We start from the raw sequence: 25,646 nt of genomic DNA on the forward strand, positions 1-25,646 counted from the left end.
TTACTCAAGCAGAACAAACCCAACAGGTTCATAAGCACAACTGGCCACTTTTTCCCCATCAGCAGAGAGTTGTTCTTTCTTCTGTCCTAAACACAGGATTAACCTGATTGGAACACATCTATGATGTTAAGAATAGCATGATTTCAAGTTCTCTGCTTTTTGTTTCACAAGTACACAGTACTTCTTCATTTTCTAGATAAATACAGTGCAGTGTAGACATAATTTGTAAGATGTTTCAAGCATATCACAAGCATAACAAGTGGATGTAAATGCACATTTGAGTCATCATCCATTTGATGAACTATGTTCCTTCAGAAGAACGTAATTCATTGCATCACAGTAAGTATGGTTCTGGCTACACTGAGGTAAGTGGGATATCAATTATAATGATTTAGAGCCAGTGCTAAATAAGATTGTGCTGCAGAGCAATTAAAAACTATTCTTTAATGAGTTCTAAAATTATCTCCTTAAAGCAAAAAGTGATTATTAAAATATTAGCAACAGCAACCCTACAGGTTAATATGCTCCATCCATAACCAGAAGGAGTTCTGCTGACCTGCATAAATTCAAAATTTGTAAGAATTGGTAGCACATTTTAACACAAGAGTGATAATAATTTCCTGATCAAAACTGTAGTTATTAACATTAGGCATTTTTTTGTTTGGTTTGGTTTTCCAAATCAAGTTTAATCACTTGTCTTTTTAAATTATGTTTAGAGGTTGACTCTTTGGGTAAGAAATGGGGGTAAGGAGACTTTCTGTTAACAAACAGGACATTGAGAAGACCTTACGTAAAATTGCTCAGGGGAGATATTTAAATCAAACTACTAAGAATTTGAATTTTAAGACTTAGGTTAAACAACCTATTGCCATTTAAACAGCTGTTCAAGCAAACAATCAAAATAGAACAACACAGATAAACCTAATGCAGTTAGGAGTCAGGTAAAAGAAATTCTGGTGTACTTTGACTGGAAGAAGCATCTTACCTTACTGCTACTTAGCAGGTTTACAGATTTGTTAGTTTGTCATGGGAAAATGACCCTGCTTTGTGTTATTTACCTTTCATTTCCTGGAACTTTAACACTGTCAGTGTTCTCATTTCCGTATTTGTTTTCCTGGCAGCACAAGTTAACAATGAGCTCACACCTGCTAAGATTGTGCTTACATTCAGGATGTGCTTTTAAAAATGCATATCTAATCTCACACATGATATTACTGCTGCTGTATACATTGATCTAACAGCCACCAGTTACATCTCAGTCTGATCTCTGCCCTGAAATTCCTTCTTTTTTCCTAGTCTTAAAAGGGAGAACCAGTAGCTTCCAACTTGGCAGTAATATTCCCATCCTGAAACTCCATGTGGCACAAAAGTTGTAGAGAGCTCACCTTAACAAAGCACATCACTGGCTTTGTGTATAACTGAGTCTGACAGAAAGAAGAAAAGGGAGCACATAATACCTCTCATGCAAACCCTTTATTTGGGTGAGCTTTAAAGTAAACTGGTGGCAATTACAGCTGGATCGTACTTTGTGGTGCTGATTCAGGCACTAAAGTGACGGTCATTAGCCTTTCAGTCCCCAGGTATATCCCTGGCAACTTACTCAAACAATAACAGCAGCATCACAAGCTGGTATTCAGAAACATTTTAAAAGGTGAGACTCACAGTCCCAAGTATCCTCAGAAATAAGATTTGGTGGGTTTGTAAGGTTTAGAAACAGTGGGGTAACAGAAGGGGAAGGGGCAACTGGAAATCGGACAGGACTCCTCTTATGTTTACAGACACACTGTCCAGGCAAGGAGAAACTGGTATAATATCATAAAAAGCATCAGATTATTTTGAAAATATACAAAGACAATGTATTTGCAGTTTGGCTGTTTTAACAATATCACCTACCTTCACTCCATGTCCAATATCATCTAGAATTGTATAATCAATAGGTTTCCTGATGTAGCGAACTGGTCGCTCCAAGTTAGCTGGTGCAATGATTTTGTGAGTTCTTGAGGTGTTTTTGTTTGTAGTCAAGATACCAATTTCTCTTCTAGCAACTTTCTCTTTGTGAATGTCCACCGTCTACAAAAGACGCAGTGTATTTACTAACAGTGGTATGCATTGGAATACAGAGTCAGTATTAAAAAAAATTAAATCAGTTCTAATGTTTTGAAGATCTCTGCACTGTGCTAAACATACACTACATATACTTGATTACGTCACCTTTCTTCCATTTACTGTTGAATTTGACACCTCTAGAGCCACACTAGTAGCTATAGGTTCTTTGGGTTTTCTGTTACCCTCTGTACTCTTCACGGTTTCGCAAAATTCCTTCTCCTTTCCATTCTCAGTAGTTCGCATCAATTTACTAACACCATTTTATAAGATTCTTTCACTTATCCTTTTTTATTTTACAATTGCTCTCTAAGTTTGTCTTTGAAATAGGCTCCAGCTAGATTAAGTGTAAGGATACCTTCCCAAACTTTAATTTTATGACCTGAAAAGCAAACCATAAGCAGGTTTTCTTACACTGTAAAAGTTTGCTGAACTAGGACTGGTAACCACGATAGAATAAAATTTCACTCAGACAAATTGAAAAAAAAGTATTTTAGTCATTACAAGTCACTCATCACAAAGCAATGATTTGATTTTAGAGGGTGCTGCATATTAATTTATCCAAAATAAAGCCAGAGGTTAAGCCCAGTGCCTTCACTTTGAATGCCTAAGGTCAACACTGAAAATCTTTCCCTTTACATATTAAAATCAGTACCACAGGAGAATCTTTGGTATAAGACAAAGCTTTGCTGAAAACTTATTGCCTAAAAACATGTATTTATATCTTATTAGGTAACAAGACTAGGAAAATGTCATCAAAAGGTCTATCTTCCCCTTCCAGGAAAATACCATCTCTCCAATCATGGTGCGTGGAGTTGCTTGCCTCATTTAAAACCAAAATAATTCCCTGTTCACAGAACAGCTTTCCTTATAGGAAATTTGCCAGAACTGTGAACAAACTATTTTAGCTAGAGGATGAAAAACAAAAGTAAGAAAACATCCAGAATAACTAGCATTAGGATTTCTAAACACTCATAGGATTTTTTGTTACCACTTCAGTGACCATGAATGGCAGCAGAAACACTTTTCACAGTTAGGAGACAGGCTCTGCAATAACTGAGGAATGGGTACAAATGAGAACTCATTTTCATAACAGACATTTTTTTTCCATTTTATTTTTCTGTGGACAAGGATTGGGGCAGTGGGGTTGGTTACGCTGTTTTACCCTTTTGTGCTACTGATAACAAGATGGACAAAATGGAACCTCTGTTACCTTCTGCAATCATCACAATCTTTAAAATTACAAAAAGTTCTTAAAAATAAAAAAAGCACAAACAAACAAAAAAAACCCTAAACTACTTCCAAGAAGTTGTTTCTTCACATTATTTCCAGAGAAGGATTTCCACAAATACCAGGGGCGTTATATGGAAGCTTACATTACAATCATCAAGATTACCTAGTATTTCCCAGCAACGTATTTTCAAGATTTTGCAACTTTGCTAAAGTTAAGTATTGAATACAACTTAAGTTAGGTACATTTCTGCCACCTCTAATTCCACCTGCCTAGAACTGTAAGGTTTCCACTAAAGCTGCACAGATATTTCTTAAAATAAAGCTACAGAAAAATAGATTATTCAAGGTCAAAATACGCTGGCAAACCTCTCTTTGGAAAGCTAGTTTGTTAAGCAATGATTTGAAATTTAATAGGGGTATTTGAACTGTCTGGGACACCCTCACAAAACCCACTCAGATTTGGCCAATATATAAACTCTGCAGAGAGTCACGAATCATACAAGCTTAAAAGAAACACATATGTTTCTGCAACTACTTAAAAACTAAACCACTTTCCAATCAATTTGCCAAAGTCCTTTCCTAATATGACCAGGTCCATATACCATCCCCCAACACAACAGTGCAGATCAGATCTTCACAGCTCTTACAGTACTACTGATGGTACAAGCACCAGTGCAAACAGAGCACCATCAACATTTTCCAGAGCACCAGAAGTGCACCACTCTGCAAGTGGGTAAGATGTACTATTTTATCTGCCATCACAGGATTTTATCCATTCTCTGTGCCAGACCTTTGATTTTGCAGCATAGTAGAAGGAGGTGTTCTGGAAGAGATGGTCTACAGACTTCTGACCTCATCTGTCGAGGAGTCAGAGGGCATATACTTTCCTGATAAGCTAAAGATATGTGATTGCAACAACTTGGGAGGACAGTCTCATGTCTGATACCACTGAAGAATTCAATCTCTACTTCAGACTTCATCTGTGATCTAGAATTGTCACTAGAGAACTGCAGAGACATGACACTGACTCTTTTATGTTCTTTGTCTCACAGCCCCCTGGTACCCTTTGCTAGAATGTTACAGAACTTCAGTTGCAACAGCAGCTGCACTTCAAATGCACTGGAACATCAAAATCCTACAGCTCTGAATCTGGTCATTCAAAAATCAGTTTATGCCTTGGATACTGCACTCATTCTAATTTCAATCCACAAATCAGAAAGAAAGTAATTAGTGCAGGGTTGTTAAGATGATTTCTTACTCTCTATAAAGTTGCAGTGCTAGAACTCTGCAACTTTTAATATGTTCTCTCAGTATTTTCTCATGCAATTATCTATTAGTACAATGTGAGTACAAGTATTTAGTGCACATGTTATTGTAGTGATGGTATCTTGGCACTCTGGAAGCTTGTTTCCATGAATGAAAAGGGTGTTTACTCAATAGGAGCTGCGAGTACAACCAGTTTCCTTAACGACTATGGTGATAAGTGAGACATAACTACAGTAACAAACTATGAAATGCATAAAGCCTAATTAAAACCTGAAGTTCATCTAATGGGATTTCTCTTGCATTATGATTCAGAACATCTCTTTTAACCTGAACAGCTAGGGAATGACTAAGAGTATAAAAACTGCATTTAATTCTGGTCCATACACCTAAAATTGTATTGAAAAGCATTTTGCTGGCAGTTCCTCAAAAATTTCATTTTCTTGTTTAGTGAACTGCTGAAGTCATGAGATCTTAATATATCTATAAAACAGCAGAAAGGAACACTGAAGTATTCGATTACTAGCGGAAGTAACAAAGATTAACCTGCTGCTGAAGAAAATGAAAACATTTATCCTCAACACACAGGTAATTATTACCTCCAGTAGTAGCATAAATCCCTTAAGTGAGACAGAAGAATGCTAGCAGAAAGTTTATTCAGCAGTTTAGAAAGTTCTATTGAGAAGTTTTTGGGGTTAGAGCTGGACTAACGAAACATCTGGTTTGGAAAGGCTGTTAGGAAAAGGAGATGAGATACACTGTGCCCTTCTATAACTTCAAACCTTGTTTTCTAACATGAAATTTTGGACTCCTGACAGCACTATTATGCTCTTTAAAATTTTTTTTCACATAGCTGCATTAGCTTTGGCAAAAGTTTTTAAATGACAGCTTGTTAGGGATTAGGCTCATTACGATCATCTTTTCGTATGCTTTCCAAGATCCCTGCAATAAGAGACAGCTTAAGGGGAAAAATAAGCATGAACCACTGCATTCTTTTTCTATTAGGAATTTTCTGGCCATTTTGAAACATCACGTTTCCATATTGAATTAAATAAAAACAGTCTCAAGATCTGTAAATATTAAAACAGTAAAAGCATTAAATAATTTCTGGGATTTTCCGTAAAATTAACACTATTTACAGCTTAACTTAAAAGTCACTGAATTAATGAGTTTTGAGAAATACTCTCTTCTACTGGTAAGTGAAATTTCTTAAAGTGTTTTGTTAATACTCGTGCTAGTTTTGGCTGGGACAGAGTTCATTTTCTTCACAGTATGAGGTTATGTTTTGGACTTGTGCAGGAAAACAGTGTGGATAACACAGGGATGTTTTAGTTACAGCTGAGCAGAGGTTATTCAGAGTCAAGGTCTTTTCTGCTCCCCATCCCACTCCACCACTGAGTAGGCTGGGGGTGCACAAGAAGCTGGGAAGGGATGCGGCCAGGACAGCTGGCCCAGCTGACCCAAGGGATACCCCAAGGATATGGTGTCAGGGTCAGCAGCACAAAGCAGGGGAGGTCGCCTGGGGGGCTGATGCTTGGGGACTGGCTGGGCATCGGTCAGTTGTGGTGAGCAATTGTTTTCATTTGCATCATTTCTTCTTGGGTTTTATAGCTCTCCGTTACCTTCCTTTTCACTACAATTTATTATCATTATTATCATATTTCAATTATTAAACTGTTTTTATCTCAAGTTTTCTCACTTTAACCCTTCTAATTTTCTATCCATAGCCTGGCAGGAGGGAGTGAGTGAGCAGTCATGTAGTGCTTAGTTGATAGCTGGAGTCAAACCACAACAGCACTTTGAAAGTCTGAACTGCAGTGAAATTTCAGAAATGAAAGTCTCCAGAAGCCCTCATTTCTTCCTCTTCTCAAAACATTCTAATTTAAATTTATCAATTTATTGTCAGTCTGTTAGTCTGGGCTTTTAAAATTCAGTTTAAAAAAATCTTAGAAGAAAACGTTGCTTAAATATAGTGTTGCTGGACTTTTATTTTTTTATTAATCTTATTTGATGCAATTCAAACTAATTGCAAATTACCTTGAAAACTGGATTATTACTTTAAAATTAGTAACTGCCTAATTTTGACATGTTGGAAATGTGACATTAATTGTCTCAAGTCAAGTTGTATGCAATTTACACGCAAAGAAAGAGATCATAATGTTACAAAAATGCTGAAAAGCTACTTGCTCCATAAACAGGTAATATATACTGCGTCAAATTAGCCTTGCATTGCTATTTTTGAAAGAGTTCTGCTATTCTTGTACCTTGCAAGAATAAGACAACTGAAAAAGGTTACAAGCCTTTACTGACTTATCAATGGAAAGTCCAAGTGAACTTTCCTACATTGACCAAGCAGCTCACACACGTTGCTCCAGCCCAGCTCAGCAACACATGCTGACTGCAGAGAAGTCCGTAGTCTATTCAATACCTGTTCTCACAGCCAATATCATGGGAGTCAAATGGTGTAAGGTGGATGTAGCAGATTTCTCCACTATGCAGTGCCATTGGAGATAACTCATCACTACCACTCATCTTTGTGACAACATGCTTGGTTATATAATTAGTAGAGGTTTTAAAATTACCTTGCTAATTAGATTCTGTAACTAAACCTGAAAACATTTCTCATTATACAAATATTAAAATCTGAAAATCTGCCAGATTAATTTAAAGAATTTGGACATTAGCAACATTTCACAGTATCTGCTAACTTAAAAGCTGTAACATAATTTTTTAAACAAGTATAAATATTTACACATATGATCTGTACTTAGGATTTAAATTCTTAGTCAAATACAACACATTGCATATCATCTACTTCTGGACAAGGTTCAAGGCAGCAAATAAGAATAGATTCATCAGCTTTCAGACCAAACCAAAGTAAATAGGGAGGCCCTGCAGAGAGACCTTGACAAATTAGAGGACTGGGCAGTCACCAACCATATGAAGTTCAACAAGGAGAAGTGCCGGATTCTGCACCTGCGATGGGGCAAACCTGGATGTGCAGACAGACTGGGGAATGAGAGGCTGGAAAGCAGTGCCAGGGAAAGGCACCTGGGGGTCCTGGGTAGATGGCAGGTTGAATCTGGCAGCCAGGTGGGCCAACTGTGTCCTGGGAGGCATCAGGCAAAGCATCACCAGCCAGATGACAGAGGGGATTGTCCCGTTCTGCTCTGCACTGGGATGGTCTCACCTTGAATATCGTGGCAGTTTTGGGCACCACAATATAAGAAAGATATTAAGCTGTTAGAGACTGTTCAAAGGAGGGTAACAGAGATGGGGAAGGGCCTTGAGGGGAAGCCATATGAGGAGTGGCTGAGGTCACTTTGTCTGCTCAGCCTGGATAACAGGAGACCGAGGGAAAACCTCATTGCAGTTACAACTTTCTCGTGAGGGGAAGAGGAGGGGCAGGCATTGATCTGTTCTTTGGGGAGACCAGTGACAGGACCCGAGGCAGTGGTCTGCAATTGCATCAGGGGAGGTTTAGGTCAGATATTAGGAAAAGGTTCTTCCCCCAGAGGGTGGTTGGGCACTAGAACAGGCTCCCCAGGGCAGTGGTCACAGCACCAAACTTGACAGATGTCGAGTGTGGCACATGGTGTGACTCTTGGGGATAGTTACTGTGCAGGGCCAGGAGTTTGAACTCAATGGTCCTTGTGGGTCCCTTCCAACTCAACATATTCTGTGATTCTGTGAATTGTAATTTTTAAACCAATAGGATTTAATCACTTGCATAAAAATAGTTTCAATAGTAATAATTTCCTTATTCAGGATCTATATATAATCTGAAAACTCACAAACGATTATCAGCTTCCTTTTCAGCTCTTTGATTATGTTGGCATTTGAAGTGATATAAATTGGCGTTATATCAATGAACAGAGAACCAGAATATTTTATCTTATCAAGCTGATCATGCCTCTTCTGGTTTGAGCTACACTTGAAAAAAAAACAAGCACTTTTTCTTACTAAGCGCCAAATTATTTTGCTCTCTTCTTTGGAGAATATGTGGAATTCCAAATCAGAATTAAAAGCAGGATTATACACTGAGATGTAATAATTTCCATATAGTGTTTTCTAAACTTAAATACCAAGACTTACTGACTTATTAACTTATTGCAATAATATGCTGTGGGCAGATGGTCATTACTAAATTGTTTTCTGTTCTATGTTACTGACATAATTTCAAGTCAGACTGACTGAAATCATAATTTGGCAATGAGGTATTATATCACAAGGCGTTTTAAGTGGTATTAGAAAAAGTCCACTAAACTTTACACCCAACATAGAAAAGACCAAGGAAGTCTTCTGCAGGTTAGGCTAATTTCAGGAGAAGTGTAATCAAATTTATTGGAAATAAATAATTTATTTACACAGACATTGTGCAAAAAATCAATTAATTTTTAAAAGAAAAATAACTATTGAAATTACAACAGATAACATAATCATGTACAACACCGGTATCATAGGATGAAGCCATTTCTGAACACATTAATTCAACTTAATGAAGTTACTTGGATCAACACACTTCATGTAAGTAATATCCAAAATTCAAATACTGTCTGCTCCTCTGACATAATTTCTTCCATGAAGATTTGGGGAGGATCCAAGATGATGCAGGCTCAAAAAACATAAAATACCAAAAAAACCCCAAACTAAATTTTCAATTTCACAGCAATATTTAAAAAACAAACAAACAAAAAAACCACCACAGCTTTTTTTCAGTTGTTCAAGAACAACCTATGAAATTTGGCAGATACATCTTCATTAGGTGTTGGGTACTGCCTAATTTAGTGCTCCATTTTAAATAACTAGCCATTTTGTATAAATGTCAGAGACAATCTAACCTGGCATTTCAATCTGCATAAATCTCAGCTTCTCAGGAGGAAAAAACTTAAAATACGATGGCTCTTTCCACAAAAGCTATTTTACAGATCCTGTGTGACAAAATGGATTTTCCACATTTATAAAATGCAAAATTCAGTGAACTTGGGATATTTTTATTCATATACTGTCTTTTGCATCAGGTCTCAAACAGTTGAAATGCGTGTCAGCTGGCACTTGACTGTGAAGAAGCACACACACGTACACAGCAGAGAGAGAGAGAGAGAGCGCAATTCGTGACATTTTCTGGGGGGAAAAGTTGATTTACTTGTCCATGGACTAAGAAGAAGAGAAGAAATCAAACTTTGCAGCTTATTTTTGATGTGGTTACATGAGACAACTGAGGCAATCTAATAGCATACTACTAACAAAAGGGAAAATCCTCCCCACCCATTTGTACCTGCTCTGGAATCTGATCCAATCAGAGCCAATCCAGTCCCTTAAGCCAGCATAAAATTATTCACTTCTTTCGCTTGTTCAAACCTGTACTATCTTAGCAATCCTTTCAGCACCAGCAAGTCAACAGATCAATTCCATCTACTTATCTCCTACCTTGCACACCTCCTACTTTCAAAAGTTTTTCTAAATGCCACAATATTCTTTATTTCAATTTATACTGTCACAAGGAGATCAAGAAACCCTTAGCAGCCAAAATGTATTGGTCAACTAAGACACAAAATATTCAGTGAACAGAAAAACAGGAAGTGCTGTTAATTTCTATTCTAATCCGTCATTGGCTGATAAATGTCCACTTCATCATTCATTCTCAGCCCATCCTGGCAGTCAAAATTCTATCATCAATGTGGTAATGGAACATGGTTTCCTGGTTAGAGTAGCTTAGTTTATTGTGGCTCAGGAAAACTGCAAACAATGGTAGGAGTTCTGCAGCCACAAACAAACTGAAACATTAATTTTGCCTTTTGTTCATGTCACTGCAAAGTACATTTTATTAAGAAAAGCCAGGAGCAAACTATTTTTGTCATCTATGCTTTTGTTATTAGATGCCAGTATTACAGCAACAGGAAAAGTAAAAAGATGACAAGTACTGTTTTCCACCATCCATTTCATATTTTTTAACATAATAATCTGATTTTACCATTAGCGATTTTTCTGTGCTTTTCACTTAAGCAGAATGGCTCCCTCTCCAAACAATAAACTAGCTAAGAATACATTTAAGCTGTTATCCTACGTAAAATGCTCATACTAACACTCATATAAAACCACGTAATGAGACCCAATCCCAGAACGAATAAGAGAAAAAATGCATCCTTCTGTTTTAAATGAGACTATTTTTCTCATTCACAAAATGTCAGAGTTTTACTTGGTATGTAATGTCAAAGGCAAAGAGAAAAAAATTAGGAAAGAAGTCTCACTTGTGAAATATGATTGATTGAAGATTCCATGCGTCGAAGTTGGGATGCCTGGATATCCAGCATTTGGAGAACATTGTTGGCCAAAGTGTTGATCAGATAGGCTACGCTTGCTAATGACTGGGTTGTGTAGGCTTTGGTTTCTTCCAGGGCTCGCTGCTTATCTGCTGACTAAAAACAGAAAGAAAAGGTTTATTTAGTACAAAGTCTCTCATGCAAAGGTTCTTGGAATGAACTCCTTTTGCCTGTTGTTACAGACGAAAAAATTATATAAGCCGAACTAATTCTAAATAAAAGTTACTATTTTTCCTCCTTTCTATTCATTCCACAAAAGATACTAACTTTGTATTTTAAGAGTTTCTATGCTTTATGAAAAGAATTAAGCTCATTTTCTCTTGAAGTCCAACTTTTCATTTTGTATTTTAGCAATTAACTTGAAAAGCACTCTGAGATATGTATCCATTATTTCTCCTAGACTTTACACTATGTAGAACTGTTTAGTTTTTCTAAACTTGGTATTTCAATTAGAAGTACCTACCAGCCTGAAAGGATCTACCAAATACCATATTCCTCACCTCTCCCAATTATTTAGACTCATTCTTGTCACAAATGGTCATTCACAGTGAATGAACTGTAATTATTCCCTTTAGACGGCAGCTGAATAAACTGAGAGCAATCTTTTTTTAAATTAAGAAGTCCATGGGTTTTTTTAAACATGTTTTGTGCTTTTTGCAATTGTCAATATTTTTTCTAGTATGATCCATTTTTCTAGCAGTAGAGTACCTAAAAGTATTTATGCTATCAGTCCACAAGATATCTATTAAAAGTTTAAAAACATACGTACATTTCAAACAACATTAAAAATAAGAAGAATCTAATTGTTAGACTTCTGTGTTTCTCCTTGAATAACAGTTAATATCACTAAGATCTAAGTCAGTACAAAGAATACAGATTAAAGCACTAGTAAAACATACAACTAAGATGCTAAGAAACTTTCCAGTATCCAAGGCTTTGGTATACACTGGATTTCACTTTTAGGTGATCTTCAGCCACTTCACAGGCTGATTCTAAAGCAACAGTTGACAAATGTTCTCTATTCCTATCTGCCATTATAATACTGTATTTCATTATTTCCTTTGCTTTATATATTATCCACATAGGTTGGGTAGCAAGATTCAAGAAAAAAACGGGAATATAAAGTTATTCCATATGTTTCAGCACAAGCTGAATCTACCATTGATTTTTATTATATGTATCTTGGGAAACACAGAAACTAAGTGAATCTGTATTTCAGGAAAATATTTTTACAGTCAAAGATGTTTCCTGAGACCTTGTATTGAGAACCTTATAAGAAGATTGCTAGCTTTCAAGGAAAAAAAAAATCCCACACACATAAAAATAGGCACAGGACTTCAATTAAATGCTCACATGAAAGATATTCAACACTTTTTCTTTCCTGGCAACCTCCTGTGTCCACAAACAACAATGGTAACTTAGTTGGCCTGTTAGCAGGCTACACTGGTACCAGTTCCTCATCTGCCAGGAAGGAGGACAGCAGCAGTTGCTGTTCATCCATGTAAGAGCTCCCACGATAGGGCAAGAGGGAAGGAATGCTGTTGAAGGTAAATATTCTTGCCTGGCTGTTTGTTTCTCATGCAGCACAAGACAGAAGAGAACAGAGAAGGAAATGAAAATTTTAGGAGACAGCTTTGTCTGGGCACAGTATGATGATATTCTCCAACAGAGCTTGTAAAAGCTGCCTTATATTCAGCTATAACAAAGTTAGATAAATCTCCAGATTTATCTCCAGATCCCATTTAAGAACTCATGACTTTTAGCCATCTGAATAGTATGTTTTGTACATAAAAGACCTCCAAACTCAGAGACTCCCAATTGAGTTTGCCTCTACTCTCACACTGATGGCTTATAAACGTACTCTTTCTTCCCCTCTCCCTACCCACACCCTCAGCTCAGCCTGCACATCTCTGCAGCAGGCACACCTACCACCTCACACGTCACAGCCATTCAAAATATTTCTCAATGGCAATAAGAAAAATAACCAGAAGCTCCTCAGTTTTGCTCTGCAGCCTCTGACAACCTATTTATAGAAGCAGAAACTGCTGATTTCCATTAGCACACTGTACATCCAGAACAGCTGAGTATAAGCCAGGATACACCATATTTTTCATTAATAGCCAAAGTGTTTGAGAACAAAAGGTAAACAGTCTATAATTTTAGATATTATGAGCCTCTGATATGGCTTTTCTGCTTAAAGAAGCACAAATACGAATATATGTTCAGAGCTAGTCCTTCCACTCATGCAATCTAACAGCTAAACTGAAGTCACTCCCAGTTCAAACCAACAAGGAACTGGCTTCTCAATGTTCAAACTCATTACAGATTTCATAAAACAACAATCCTATAAACTCATGTGGAACTGCTATGAGCACAAAACCCCGTTTGTTTGAGAGGTCCAGTTTGTGTATTTGGCTGATAACTTAACAACTGTGATTTGCTCTCCATTCCTTTATATAGAGCCCAAAATTCTCTGAGGCAAACTCCAGTCACATCTGGCTCAGCAAAACTGAAGTTTGAACTTTCTTCCCGTATACTGAAAGATGAAGGATGTGTTGAAATTTCATATTAAAATGACTATTTGAACCCACTACTGTCAAGCTATTTCACAACAACAAAAATTAGTTAATTACAGCATTTTAAAAAAACTATGTTTACCCTGAAAACCTTCAAGAGGTGAAAACTTGAATGACTCACAGCAACTAGGAAAAAGTCTGGAATACTTACAGAAAAATCTAAAGTTCCCCCCTGGAGACGTAACAATGAATATTAGTTAAAATTTAACTTGAAATGGTAAGTTGTGTTTAGTGCAAAATCTATCTTTTAATTTGAAAAGTAGGTTTCCAGAGATAGTATCTTATCATATGCTTCTATGTAACAAGATCCCATTTACACTCCCCATGGACACCAAACTATATTGCTTACAACGGTTGCCATGCTCACTGATCCTGAATATGTAACTATGAAAATAAAGGCATTTCTGCAAATAAGATAATGGTTTCAAGTGATCAATAAACAAAATTCAAACATAACCCGCAGCAGTCTAAGATCCGATACTCTGATCTTCATAACATCAAAATACCAGCCAATACGCTTCACATGTAACTGCAAGGCAGACAAAGTTATTTCAATTTCCACACCCACCAAAATTCTCCAGTGAAAAATAAAAATATCAATTGGCCCTAATCAAACTGGTAAGACTCTCCACAGCAGTTTCAGTAATCTATGTGTGGAATACTGAAAACAAGAGAAATGTGTTCTGGCCATGTTCACTATAACAAAAAGAAGAGCTGCTACGGTGAATAAGTAAAGGTATGAACTAGAGACCTTGAAGCCCTTCAGTTCCCAGAAACATTGTGTTCAGCATGATCAAGCACTGGTAGCAAGCGTTTTCAGTGCCATGACCTAAATTAAATGCCATGAAACAGACCATTGAGTATCCCTCCATTTTACTTTTTCAGCATCTTTAGCACCTGCACACATAAAATGCCTACCAAAAAAATGGGCTCACAACATCTATTCACACACCCCTCTCGGGGAAGCAACGCTTTCAAGTGTTAGATCAGTTTGATCTGTACTTTTTAAATGGATATTAAATTTAAAGCAAAGCTATTGTTTGACAAACAAGTCTTCTGCAACACTGCCAACACAGGCAGCATCTCATTCCTAGACCTAACGTATCCATCCATTGTGACAGTACTGTATTTGTAGGGCTGCATGGTGGATTGGGTGTCTAATCTACTTTATAAATAACTTCAGAAACAAATGGTTATTTTAAACTCCAGTCGATTCCATTATCTTCCCTGCCATGCAAACCTGCAAATGCTTGCCCTAGTAAAATTAAATAGATGCCACAAAGGAAGAGCAAATCACCTTACTGAATTATGGTTTGAGCAATTAATCATCATATAATGGAGGCTCAGGTTCTACTTTAAGTATCTGTATCTGTCAAAGTAGAGGTCCCCAAGGCCAACTGCATGCTCCCTTTGCTGTAGTGAATTAAGACCAGGAGGTAAGTCCCAAATGAAAATTATCTGAATAAACCAAATAAATAATAAACCAAATAAACCAAATTATAAGTTTCCCCTCATCCAAACCATTGCATGGCCACAGAAAGACAAGGAAGTATACAATCAAGAATAAAGAGGGAAGAACTAATCAGAGTTGTTTGGCTTGTTAGAAAACAAACAAGTGTTAGAAAGCAGACATCACTGCAGTTTTGCCAGCCTTCCACTACCTATAATTTTTTTCACCAGGACTATACACAGTGCCTCATTACGTTCCCCTTAATATTTTTCCATTAACTGTTTCATCTCCACCTCTTAAACTTCCAGCTTTGACTTCTCAGTGTTAACATACTTGAGTATCACAGCTGGATCATCTTCAATGCCTTAAAAAGAAATGTTCGGATCATGTCTTCTGTGCCCAGGTTACAGAATTTCCACGCAGCAGCTTAGCATTTATTCTGTTTATCATTTTTCTCCACACAATGCACACATCAAGTGGTCCATGGTGAGTCACAAGGCAGCATCCTTTTCTCCTGCTCTCAGCAGTAAGAACGCCATTTTAACTCACCACAGAGAGCTCATCTGATGCTCCTGCCAGCCCCATATGGAGTGAGGATGGTGTCAGCTACTACTGGGACATGCTATCTCTGCTGCAGCAGGAAGTGGTACCCCATGCACCCAGACACAGCAGTAGCCATTGCTCTCCCCCGCTCTCCCATGGAGAGTGTTATCTATTTGTGGAACCACCCAGTACTGAAACAGTTGGTTTGCCTCCACCAGAAAACAAAACAAATGATTAATTAGATGGAAATATTTCACAGGACAAATCCAGTCTGAGAGCTACAGCATAGACTACAGTGACTACTCTATACAAAGCTGGGGTTTTAGATAACAGGAGAAGATCAAAGTTATTCAAGTCAGCAACAAACGCACAGATTTCACGTTCAGTCAGAAAAGGCATGTGTTACATTCACAGGGCAACACTGTGTGCTTACTTTCAGACACTGGAGAATTGTCAACAGCTTCTACTTCCACATGACAGTCCAGCAATGGACACCAAGCCTAACACAGCTCAGGAATAATCACAAATGTTGACCTGAAAACATTTCTCATTTTTTATTAGACTGTATAAACCAAACTGCTAGCATTAGAAAGGATGTGGAATTCAACCTGCACTAAGATGACTACTTTTCATGTCAGGATGCAGAGCCTAGGCATCACTCTTTCTTCCCACTCTGGAAGTTCTGTTTACACTGCACAATTACATCACCAGATTTCAATAAGAAATGGTCTGGACTGCTGCCTATATAAGACATTCTTTCACTTTTGGAATTAAATGTCTCAATGTTTATTCTCCTGCCTAGGGAAACACAATCATTTGTATACATATAAGCAATTAAAAAAACAAAATACAAAGAAGAAAAAAATACTGTACAGAGAGCGTGGGGCAGATGAGAGAATAAAACCTGCAGTAAGGTATCCAAAATGTCAAAATAATTTGGTTATATGATCGGCAAAAGGAAATCTTATATGGATACAGGGCATAAAAGGCAGGGCTAGAAAGAAACCAAGATTTTAAGGCATTCTGCCACCCCAAAGGAGGGATCAGCCAAATCATAGTGATAAGGTCTGTTATACCACTATTAAGAACTTTAATATTTTTGTATAGAAAAATAGCTACTAATGGATAGAGAAATTTTTCAAGGAAACAAATGATGGGAGGCAACATGAACCCTACATTAAGATATACAGAACATCAACCCAACTAGATGAAATAAGAAATGCTACCAAATTAGAAGAAAAAGAAAGACTTCAAAGACAGCAACATGTTAAAAAAGAAAAATAAGTTTCTTATGAATTGGAAAGAGCTAATAAAGAGAGGTCTGAAAGGAAAGAATGAGAGGAAGCACTAAAAGCTGCTGGTGGTTTAGTTGGTTATTGTAACTAGGTTTTTCCCTGCTCTAGTTCTAAAAAAAAAAATAAAAAATGCTTATTTTACCACTAGTCATCATCAACATGGAAGTCCAAAGTTTTCTGTCAAGCTAACAAAACTTACACAACAAATTCTATAAGATGACCAGAAAGTCTGGACTATGAGTTGAGGAAAAACCTGTCTTTCTTATTACAGAAGATTAACACAAGTTGTTGCCTTTAATATCAATATGATACCAACAAAAATTCTTCCAAGACTAAATTCAACATTAAGTATTAGAGGGGAGAAAAAAATAGAGCTTTTCATTCCTGAGGCTACTATCATTCATATCTGTTCAAAAAAGGAGTTCTGAATGGAAAAAATCTCAATTTATACTCAAATCAACTCGTCAGCGTACAACGTGTTTATGCAGTAATATTTAGGTATCAAAGTGGAAGCTGAGTTTAAACAGTTTGACACCAGACTGAATACACAAAAAGGCGTGTCCAGAATATACTAATCACTTTCCCAAGATATACAGCATCTCCTGGTATTGTTCAAAACAGTACTGTTTAGTGAAACAAAACTCATATTTAATATATGCGATAAAAAGTAATAATAAAATTTAAAAAGTGAGACAGAAGATTAGTTTCATTTAATGAATATAACAGTTGGGGTTTTTGATCACTTTTAACACAAACCCGAGCCGGCATTTGTCTGAAGACCAGCCAGCAAACCCCCTAAGGTTTCTGCTGAGGTTGCATCAGCTTCAAGAAGCCCCAAGAACAAAAGCTGCACACCACAGAGTTCAACAAGCTTGCATTATTCAGTACAAAATGTGCCCAACTGTGATACTGACAAAGCACACTTCAGTTTTCCTGTGAAAAATAGATGGAGCTCTTATATCATCCTTTTTCATTTTAATTGTTGCTGAATTCCTTGAAGTTACTGGAAGCCTCATACATAATTAAATATTTTACACACTTTTATTCAACTGCACAGATGGCATTTGCTCAGCCCATCCAAGTGTTTTCTGAGGTCCTTTCGTGAACTACAAAAAATGACTGAGAATAAAACCAATTAATCCAATAATTATGTCAAAATCATGCCAAAGAGTTACATAACTGTCAGTGAAAAAACAATAATTTTCTGTTTTAATGAACTCGCTCATTAAATACTTACTTGCTAAAGAATATCCCTTATTCCTCTTTCACTACCAGAACTGCTCATTCCCAGCACGAAAAACACGTACCATCCAATTCATAAATAGCTGGTCTATAACACAGGTGAAACAAGTATGAAAAAGCAGAAGCAACCACTGACAGAAGGAAATGAGCTCTCCCAGAACTCCTGAAAAAAAAAAATAAGTGCCACAGAGCTTTAAGGCACTTATTCTATTCTATAGCACCAGAAAACCCCAAAATTTCCCTTTTGGATGTGCAGAACGATCTTTGTATTCCCATTGAACACTGGGAAACTCAGTCCACCTGTTTTTTAGTATAACCAAAGCTGCACAGTACTTGGGAGTAACTTTTTTTTTTGTTCTCTGACAACTGTAATAGGATAATTTTTACACTATTCATTTCCACATGTTAACATTTTTCTCTACATAATTGGTTATTCACATAATTATTGCTGCTATCATTATTCTAGGAAGAGGGGAGGTTAGTTTGATCACTTCATCACCCTACTCAGATGCATACACATTTATTTTAAAATTAAGGAGAGTTGGTAATCATTGGCCATTTACATGTACTCTACACCCTGAACACTATGAATTAATCAAATATTAAGCAGCATAAGCAAATATTTTGGACACAAATGGAAAACACTGCTTCACAAATACTCTGCCACAAACCCACTGGTAAGTTCTCTGACAGCTTTCTATTATTCTCCATTCAAAAGAATACACAAGCAGCAACACACACTGAGACCGTGAAACTGGGGAAACAACAAGAGTAACAGGACTGGTAATCTGGCATACAACTTAGTGGAAATGGTAAATCTAGACTTTGGAGATAGAATATTTTTACTTCACAATATTTTTAGCATGATTTTATCTGAACACCCAACTATGATTAAAGTAACCTGCTTGAAAACTCTTTGTCCCATCTCTGAAGAATGGAGCACAGCATATTAAGTCTCCTGGTGACAATAATGAGCTACTCTCAGAAGTGACAATATACAATGCAAGAATCAGCACTCAACGAAACTTGAGTTGAGGGTGGACCATCCAGGCAGACAGAGGTTGCAGTCAGGCACCTAAAGCATCCCACCTTATAAACGTCTGTCAAACTGAAAAGTGCTTTCTCCACAATTGTATCCAAAGTCTCTACTCAACATCTACACGAAAGCAATTAACCTGCTGTTCACACAAAGTGCATGTAAAATTTAAACACCTTTAAATGTGAAGTTAATAAAGTAAACTCTTCTGAATACAACTGAAAAGAAATGGGATTAGGACTATTGTCACAGCACTGTGAATTCCATATATCCTAAATCTAATAAGACGTCACCTTTTGACAAGAGATCACAGTAATATAAGCACAGGAATCAACAAAGCTGTATAAGGAACACTGCCAAACATAATCATTACAGAAGATACTGGCTTTAGAATTAAAAATGCATCAAAAGTATTCACTAGATTCAACAACATTCAAAGAGCAAGTAATAAATGTGATATTTAAAAAAGAAAAGTAATTTTCAAATGCAAGGTTATTCACTTATATGATATATAAGTGCATATAATCTTATTACAGTGCTATAAAAAATATTATTCCCATTTTTAGTTAAATTAAAATTATAATTTAGCTTAATTTATCCGCATGCTAATAGCAAGCACACCAGGTAAGGAATATACTCTTAGTATTCATACTTTAATAAAGCCCTTGATATCAGGTTATTCTGTTTTTCCAGATTATTAAAAACCTGTAATGATGCACTAAATGTCACTAGAATTTCTTGATTGCAAATGTGACTTCCTAATTTTTAGGTCATCTGAAACTCAGTATCAATAATCCACTGCAGTCTGTATCAGGTCATTTGCATTAAGTTGCAGCCTTTCAGTTTCACTGCAGTAGATTTATTTAATGTTTTCAGTTCTGTGCTGGGCCTCAAAATGTAGGTTTGATTAACAGCTAGGAAGGCTCCCTTTCAATTAAATATACATGGAACATAACCTCCTAAATGGAAAAGCAACTTTTAAAAATCCATACTCACTCAGGGCTGCCAGTGAGGGCAAAACTAACTCACTGGTTTGAAATCTATGACAAGAATATCAGTCTACTCCACCCAAGAGAGAAACATAACAAATGATAGCTGAGGACAAGCACAGCTTCCCTGACATCTAATCACTTGCACCACTGTTTTCATGCTGCTTGCATCACTGCAACAAATGTGTCACCTGTTTCCTTTAACCATCACCAGGATCAAACTCAGTATTGATTTCCCATACACTTACAAGCACAGCTGCCCAGTTTTCACATGCAAATGTCCTGCTCTCACCAAAACTGGCAAGTTCCTGTTCCTTCAGAGTCCAAGTCCTGTTTATGCAAAAATAATAAGGCATATATACTAGACAAGGTTATAAAAATGCTTGTTTAAAACATCAGTAACACAGTTTAAAGTGATATATCACAAGAAGTATCACAAGAACAGCATACTAGCATCCAAATGCATTCATACAGTTAACATGTTATATTAATAGTTACTCATCACTGCTGTACAGCATCAGACTTAGCTCTTACTCGAGAAGGCTTCTCTCACTGCTGCTTCCTATGCCCCTTGTGCATTTAAGATCCTCTTCTCATTCTGTTAAACAAAGCAGGTTTCACCTTACTCTGGTAGCTCTTCCGCAATAACACAGCTGAGAGAAGTGGATTGTTTTCTAGTTCCTACAACAACATCATTAGAGTTCCAAACACAAGGCCAATTTTGGTTTTAATACCAGTACAAAATCAACATATTTGTAGCCATAAGAGGCTAGGACAATACAAATGCACTGAATTAAGAACCTCAGAAACAGCAAAGTTTTGCAGGCTTAACTCTACTATCTCAGGAACCTGCTGTTCCACAATTCCTTACTTACCAAGGATGCTTTAGTGTGCACTTGTACACTGAGTGTACAAGTCAAAATTGTTGATTAACTCAATTCAACTCAAATTTAATTTTACAGCTACTTGATAAAAATAAAGCAAGTCATAGCATTTGCAAAAATTACTTTTCAGATGCAAAGTAGCTTTCAGAAGTAAGAACAAACAACAATCGTATAGTAATTACATTCTGCTGTACAAAAAAATGCTATTTCCACAAACTGTTTTGTCCTTAGCAATATGAGATGAAAGGATATCTATTTTAGCTTCCCAAAATATTATGCAGTCACAGGGGTTTACGTAACATCTGAGTTATTTCCCAACTTTGCCAGTTTCTTCCTTCCACTATAAATTCCCAATTCATTACATAGCAATGACTGAGGTCAACTAATGGTTTCCATTTAGAATCACAGGCAGAGCGATCTGTGGCAGTAGAAGCAGATTCTGCTTCCAAGCGTCCACTGCCAGACATCACAAGCTCATAGCAAGAAAAGCTAAGTAGGACACACAGCCATATCCTCACCATCACTGTTTATAACCTCATGTCCTACTGTAATCAGTCAGATGACACATGTAACTGCCAGAGTGTATATACACCCTATGCAGCAAATAGTTCCCAAAAGAGAGACAGGCATGTGTGGAGATAACACCCACATCAGTTACCACAGCAACCCTGAGCTGTGCTGCACAGTCCCATTTCCCTAGGCACTGCAAGAAGGAGAAAGGTAGCCCAAGGAACACGAGCTGCTAGAAAGCCTTTCCTGTGTGTCCGCAACAAATATAGTCCTGTTAACCTCAGAATTCTTCCCACATTGTCAAGCCAACTAACACAAGTCTTTCAATTGCTATTCAGCGTCTCTACTTCCTCACACGAGCAAGCCCCAAAATTTTACCATACTAGATGTTATTTTACTTTAAATTAACTACCTTTGATAACTGTGGTAAAAAAAAAGCTTTAGAGAAATAAACAGGCATAGCTATCAGGTAACAGAAGTATGCATTTCAAAGACAGTAGATAGAGGAGAGGGCTTAAACTAACTGGGGGCAGGAATTTGCATAATCACTCTTCATTTTCTAGGAAATAAGGACATTTGGATTACAGAAATTCCTGCACAGTGATCAGTTAACCCTAAATTTGAAATTATTCTTACTTTTTAAAGCTGCTGTCAATTCAGACATACTGAAAGGAACAAACTGTCTTCAGATACATGCCCGCAATCTGACAGAAAAAAACAAAAAATATTTTATTTCACATGAAAAAGTAGAGATCAAAATAAGGAACCCTCATACAACAGCTGCAATATACTATACTCCTCTAGGAGGCAAAAGAACCACTGGCAGCATATCCCAAACCCTAGATTTACGCTCAAATTAGCAGAGCCTGTGAGAGCTGCAGTGGCAGTTGATCAGCTCTACAGCACAGAACTAAAAATTCAGAGGGGGTTTCCCTGCATTTCTCCACAAAAAGTTGCCCGATCTCTCCCTCTTTCTTTTTTGCTTTTAAACAAATGGACAGGACAGCTTTCCTTGCCTTATGTAGAACCATCCACAGGCCAAAGCCTCCAGTCCCTCCAATGCTACACCATTGCACATGCCAGAGTCCTATCACCTAAAATGCACGTTTGCATTCCATTACACAACCAGACACTAACATATTCTTGTCTGACTCTGAAAAATCACAACTCACAGGCCTTTTTCCTTGCCCTCATTTGGAAAAGCTTGTCAGAAAAGAGGGCAGAAGCAGGCAGCAGGTCAATCTGTTCTTGATATCTATGTTCATCCTGCTGAAAGCTGACCTCTGTTCTAAAACCCATCTGCCGATGGTGGTGGTAACACTCAATAATACCCAACCATTACTGAACCCAGGATGAAAACTAACTAAACACACTATCATCATCAACAAAGAAAGTGAAAGAAAGCTAGTAGAAGTTCACTCTGAAATTTGAAAATCAAAACCAGTGCCTTCTCATTCAACAGATGTATTCCCTATATGCCTTGAGAGCAGCATCTGCTCACTTTTTGGCAAAGAATGTTTTCACAACCTTTTGCTCCTGTTACCATAGCACCGGACAAAACATAGTATTGGAAAAGTGAGAATGGGATTCTGGCCTCTTATGCAGAGACTGTTAGCCAACCCTAGATCTCTGTTCTGCACTCCTTGAGCAACTAGATAACATTTTAGAAATATAAAAGTCATGTCCTCAAGAAGAGTCTCAACCTAATTCCCAATCTAATTCTAGACCGCTAGAAAAAAGGTTTTTTTCAGAACCCTTCATGTTCATGTTTGTAGTAGAGTTGTCAACACATAAAAAACCAGAAGGTTCACGAGGTTCTTCATTTTAACTAGACTCAAACTTTGCTATGCTGCTACAGTTTAAGAATCTCAGAAAATAAGCTGAAAAAATCAACCCTTTTCTGCAGGCACTGTAACTAGTAGTTATTCTTTTTCCCAGTTTAACAAGCAGTTTTGGTCCATTTACTTCAAAATTAGAAGTAAACCTTCTGTCAATTGCTATGTAGCTCAAGAACAGCAAGCCAAGTTGCTATATTCAACCTGCAGCATGTAACTTAACAACACAGTGTCAAGTTTTCTGTAATTATTTCCAGCAAGATCTGTATTTTACACGCACATTTTCCTAAGCATGACCTACACTCACACTAAGTGCTGTGCTTCTTACCAAGAAAGACTGTCCATGCAAGTGGTAACTTAACTTTTTAAAGCAACACAAGGCCATTTTACATGCATAAAAGGATGTGCATTTAATTTTTCATATTAACTGCACTGCAACTGTAACACAGTCATCTCCACACAATTTAAACACTACTTCTTTCTGCAAATTACAAAGTTATTTCTTTAAGAATTAACAAGTATCACACTGAGGTATAAAGAACAGTATGCCTGATAACCAAATCTAACTTTGGCAAGGTTTTCTCCAAATACAATAATTTTTACATTCCTAGATGGTATTTGTGCTGGAGGTCACTGAGCCATTTTGGAATTTCTCTTTACCAATATGAAGAGTTTTCTGTCTAGTAAAGAAAAAGCCAGAACTTGAAACACAAACTGCCAGCAATAAAGGGCTTCTTGCTGAACTACAAAGGCCCATTGTTCCCAATCGGGATGAGCTTGAAGAGACTGTATTTTTCTGAAAATTCCTTCAGAAGAATATCAGAATTTCATACAGTGAATGTTTACAACTCCTGTCTTAAAGCAAAGCACTGGCATTGCCTGATAGCCAAAATAATGAAACTGAACCTCCCAGCAGAAGCTCTGTACACAGTTGTTTTCATTCTTCCACACAAAGAAAGTAGATTATGTACCAAATACCTTCTTTGAATCAAAAGATAGGTGGTTAATAAACTTAAACGAACATGACTAACCCCAGGAGAATAACTGCAATATCAAACAAGAGTCTCTATGTCTAAAAAGTTAAGGTTCCTTTGATCTAACATTTAAATGTCAGCTGAAGACAACACTTAACTGCAACTGGTGCAAAAAACACACAAAACTACATCTTTCGACTCTGAAAAACACAACTTCAGCAATATCTCAGCCAATATACAGGAGACAAATCTCTGTGCAGGACCTTACAGAAGCAGCAGCCAAGGATACGGTTCTATTAGCATACCTTCAAAGAATCAATCAAGTTATTTGGGATCCAACAGAAGACAGAGCTCTATAAACTTGGAAGCAATTCTAAAATGAAAAATAAGCACCAGATACAACGGCACAAGAAGTTTTACAAAGTCTGTCCTGAAAATGTTGGTTATCACAAAAGCTGAAATGGCGCTTCAGAAAAGGAGAGATGAATGAATCAGGCAAGGCTGCTGAAAACAGTACAGAGCATCTGCAATGTCCCAAAATTAACAGCTGTCCATCTCTGCACATGCATTAACGATGTTCCAGACCTCAGCTTTCCCTAAAGAACTTTTTGAACCACAGAAGCACCTGCAGGGACTATTTTAATATTATTTCACCAAAACATGTACATATTTTTTCATGTGTCTATTTGTCTAATATGAACCACATTTTCACCAGGCCCTTCTGGATTTTTTCAGATACTGATTTCTGCTCTTAATGGTGCTGTTCTGCCCAAGACCTTTATAAATATCCCTTAGCCTGTCCTATATCAACCATGATGCATTTTTTTAAAAGCGAGGAAACACCTTTTTTTTTCTTTCCCATATTTATAGAATTTTTTAATAAGTATTTCCAATATTTATAGAATGGTAAGAATTCAAATTGGAAAGACAAGACACCATCTGTCACAGATATCTTGGCAGAAGCTAAAAATGTACTGCTATTTTTCCCCTACGACAGCCACATCCTGAGTAGCCCAGTAAAATTTAAGCTCAGAACTTTCATGAAGTAAATTAATCCATTATTATCCTCACCTAACAAAATTCCCTTTTCAGATGCAACAGCCTTGAAAGTCAATTTTCACAAACAATTTTCAAAGAAAAGTCATATACAGACTACAATTGTCTCAAATAGGGAAAACACTTCCTTCCTGCTATACAATCTAAATCAGGTGACAAATATTTCAGGAAAAGAGTAACCATAGTCCTGCAGTTCAGAATCATCATACTGTTCCCCACCTAGGCCAAATTTCATCATCTCCAACTATAAGCAGCAACAAGCTCTGCATTCTGGTAACTCTCTCAATGCCAAGAGGTCTCAGCCACAGAACACATCACTAGGGCTGCACATGTT

General features: G+C 37.1%; 1 protein-coding gene across 16 annotated transcripts in view; it reads right to left on the reverse strand.

Moving 5' to 3' along the window:
• ABI2 (abl interactor 2) overlaps window positions 1-25,646 on the reverse strand; it is a 69,842-nt gene that overhangs the window by 30,251 nt on the left and 13,945 nt on the right. For 15 of the 16 annotated variants that reach the window (XM_027678377.1, XM_027678374.1, XM_027678376.1 and 12 more), the window contains exons 2-3: window positions 10,851-11,018; window positions 1,894-2,070 (exon numbers count right to left, since the gene is read on the reverse strand). In XM_027678377.1, the coding sequence (XP_027534178.1) occupies window positions 1,894-2,070; window positions 10,851-11,018 (345 nt within the window). The remainder of the gene's footprint in view (window positions 1-1,893; window positions 2,071-10,850; window positions 11,019-25,646) is intronic. The other variant, XM_027678381.1, reaches the window with a different exon arrangement.

This window comes from Neopelma chrysocephalum, unplaced genomic scaffold (assembly GCF_003984885.1).
Source record: "Neopelma chrysocephalum unplaced genomic scaffold, ASM398488v2 Primary Assembly neopelma1_44, whole genome shotgun sequence".
NCBI classification, from domain to species: domain Eukaryota; kingdom Metazoa; phylum Chordata; class Aves; order Passeriformes; family Pipridae; genus Neopelma; species Neopelma chrysocephalum.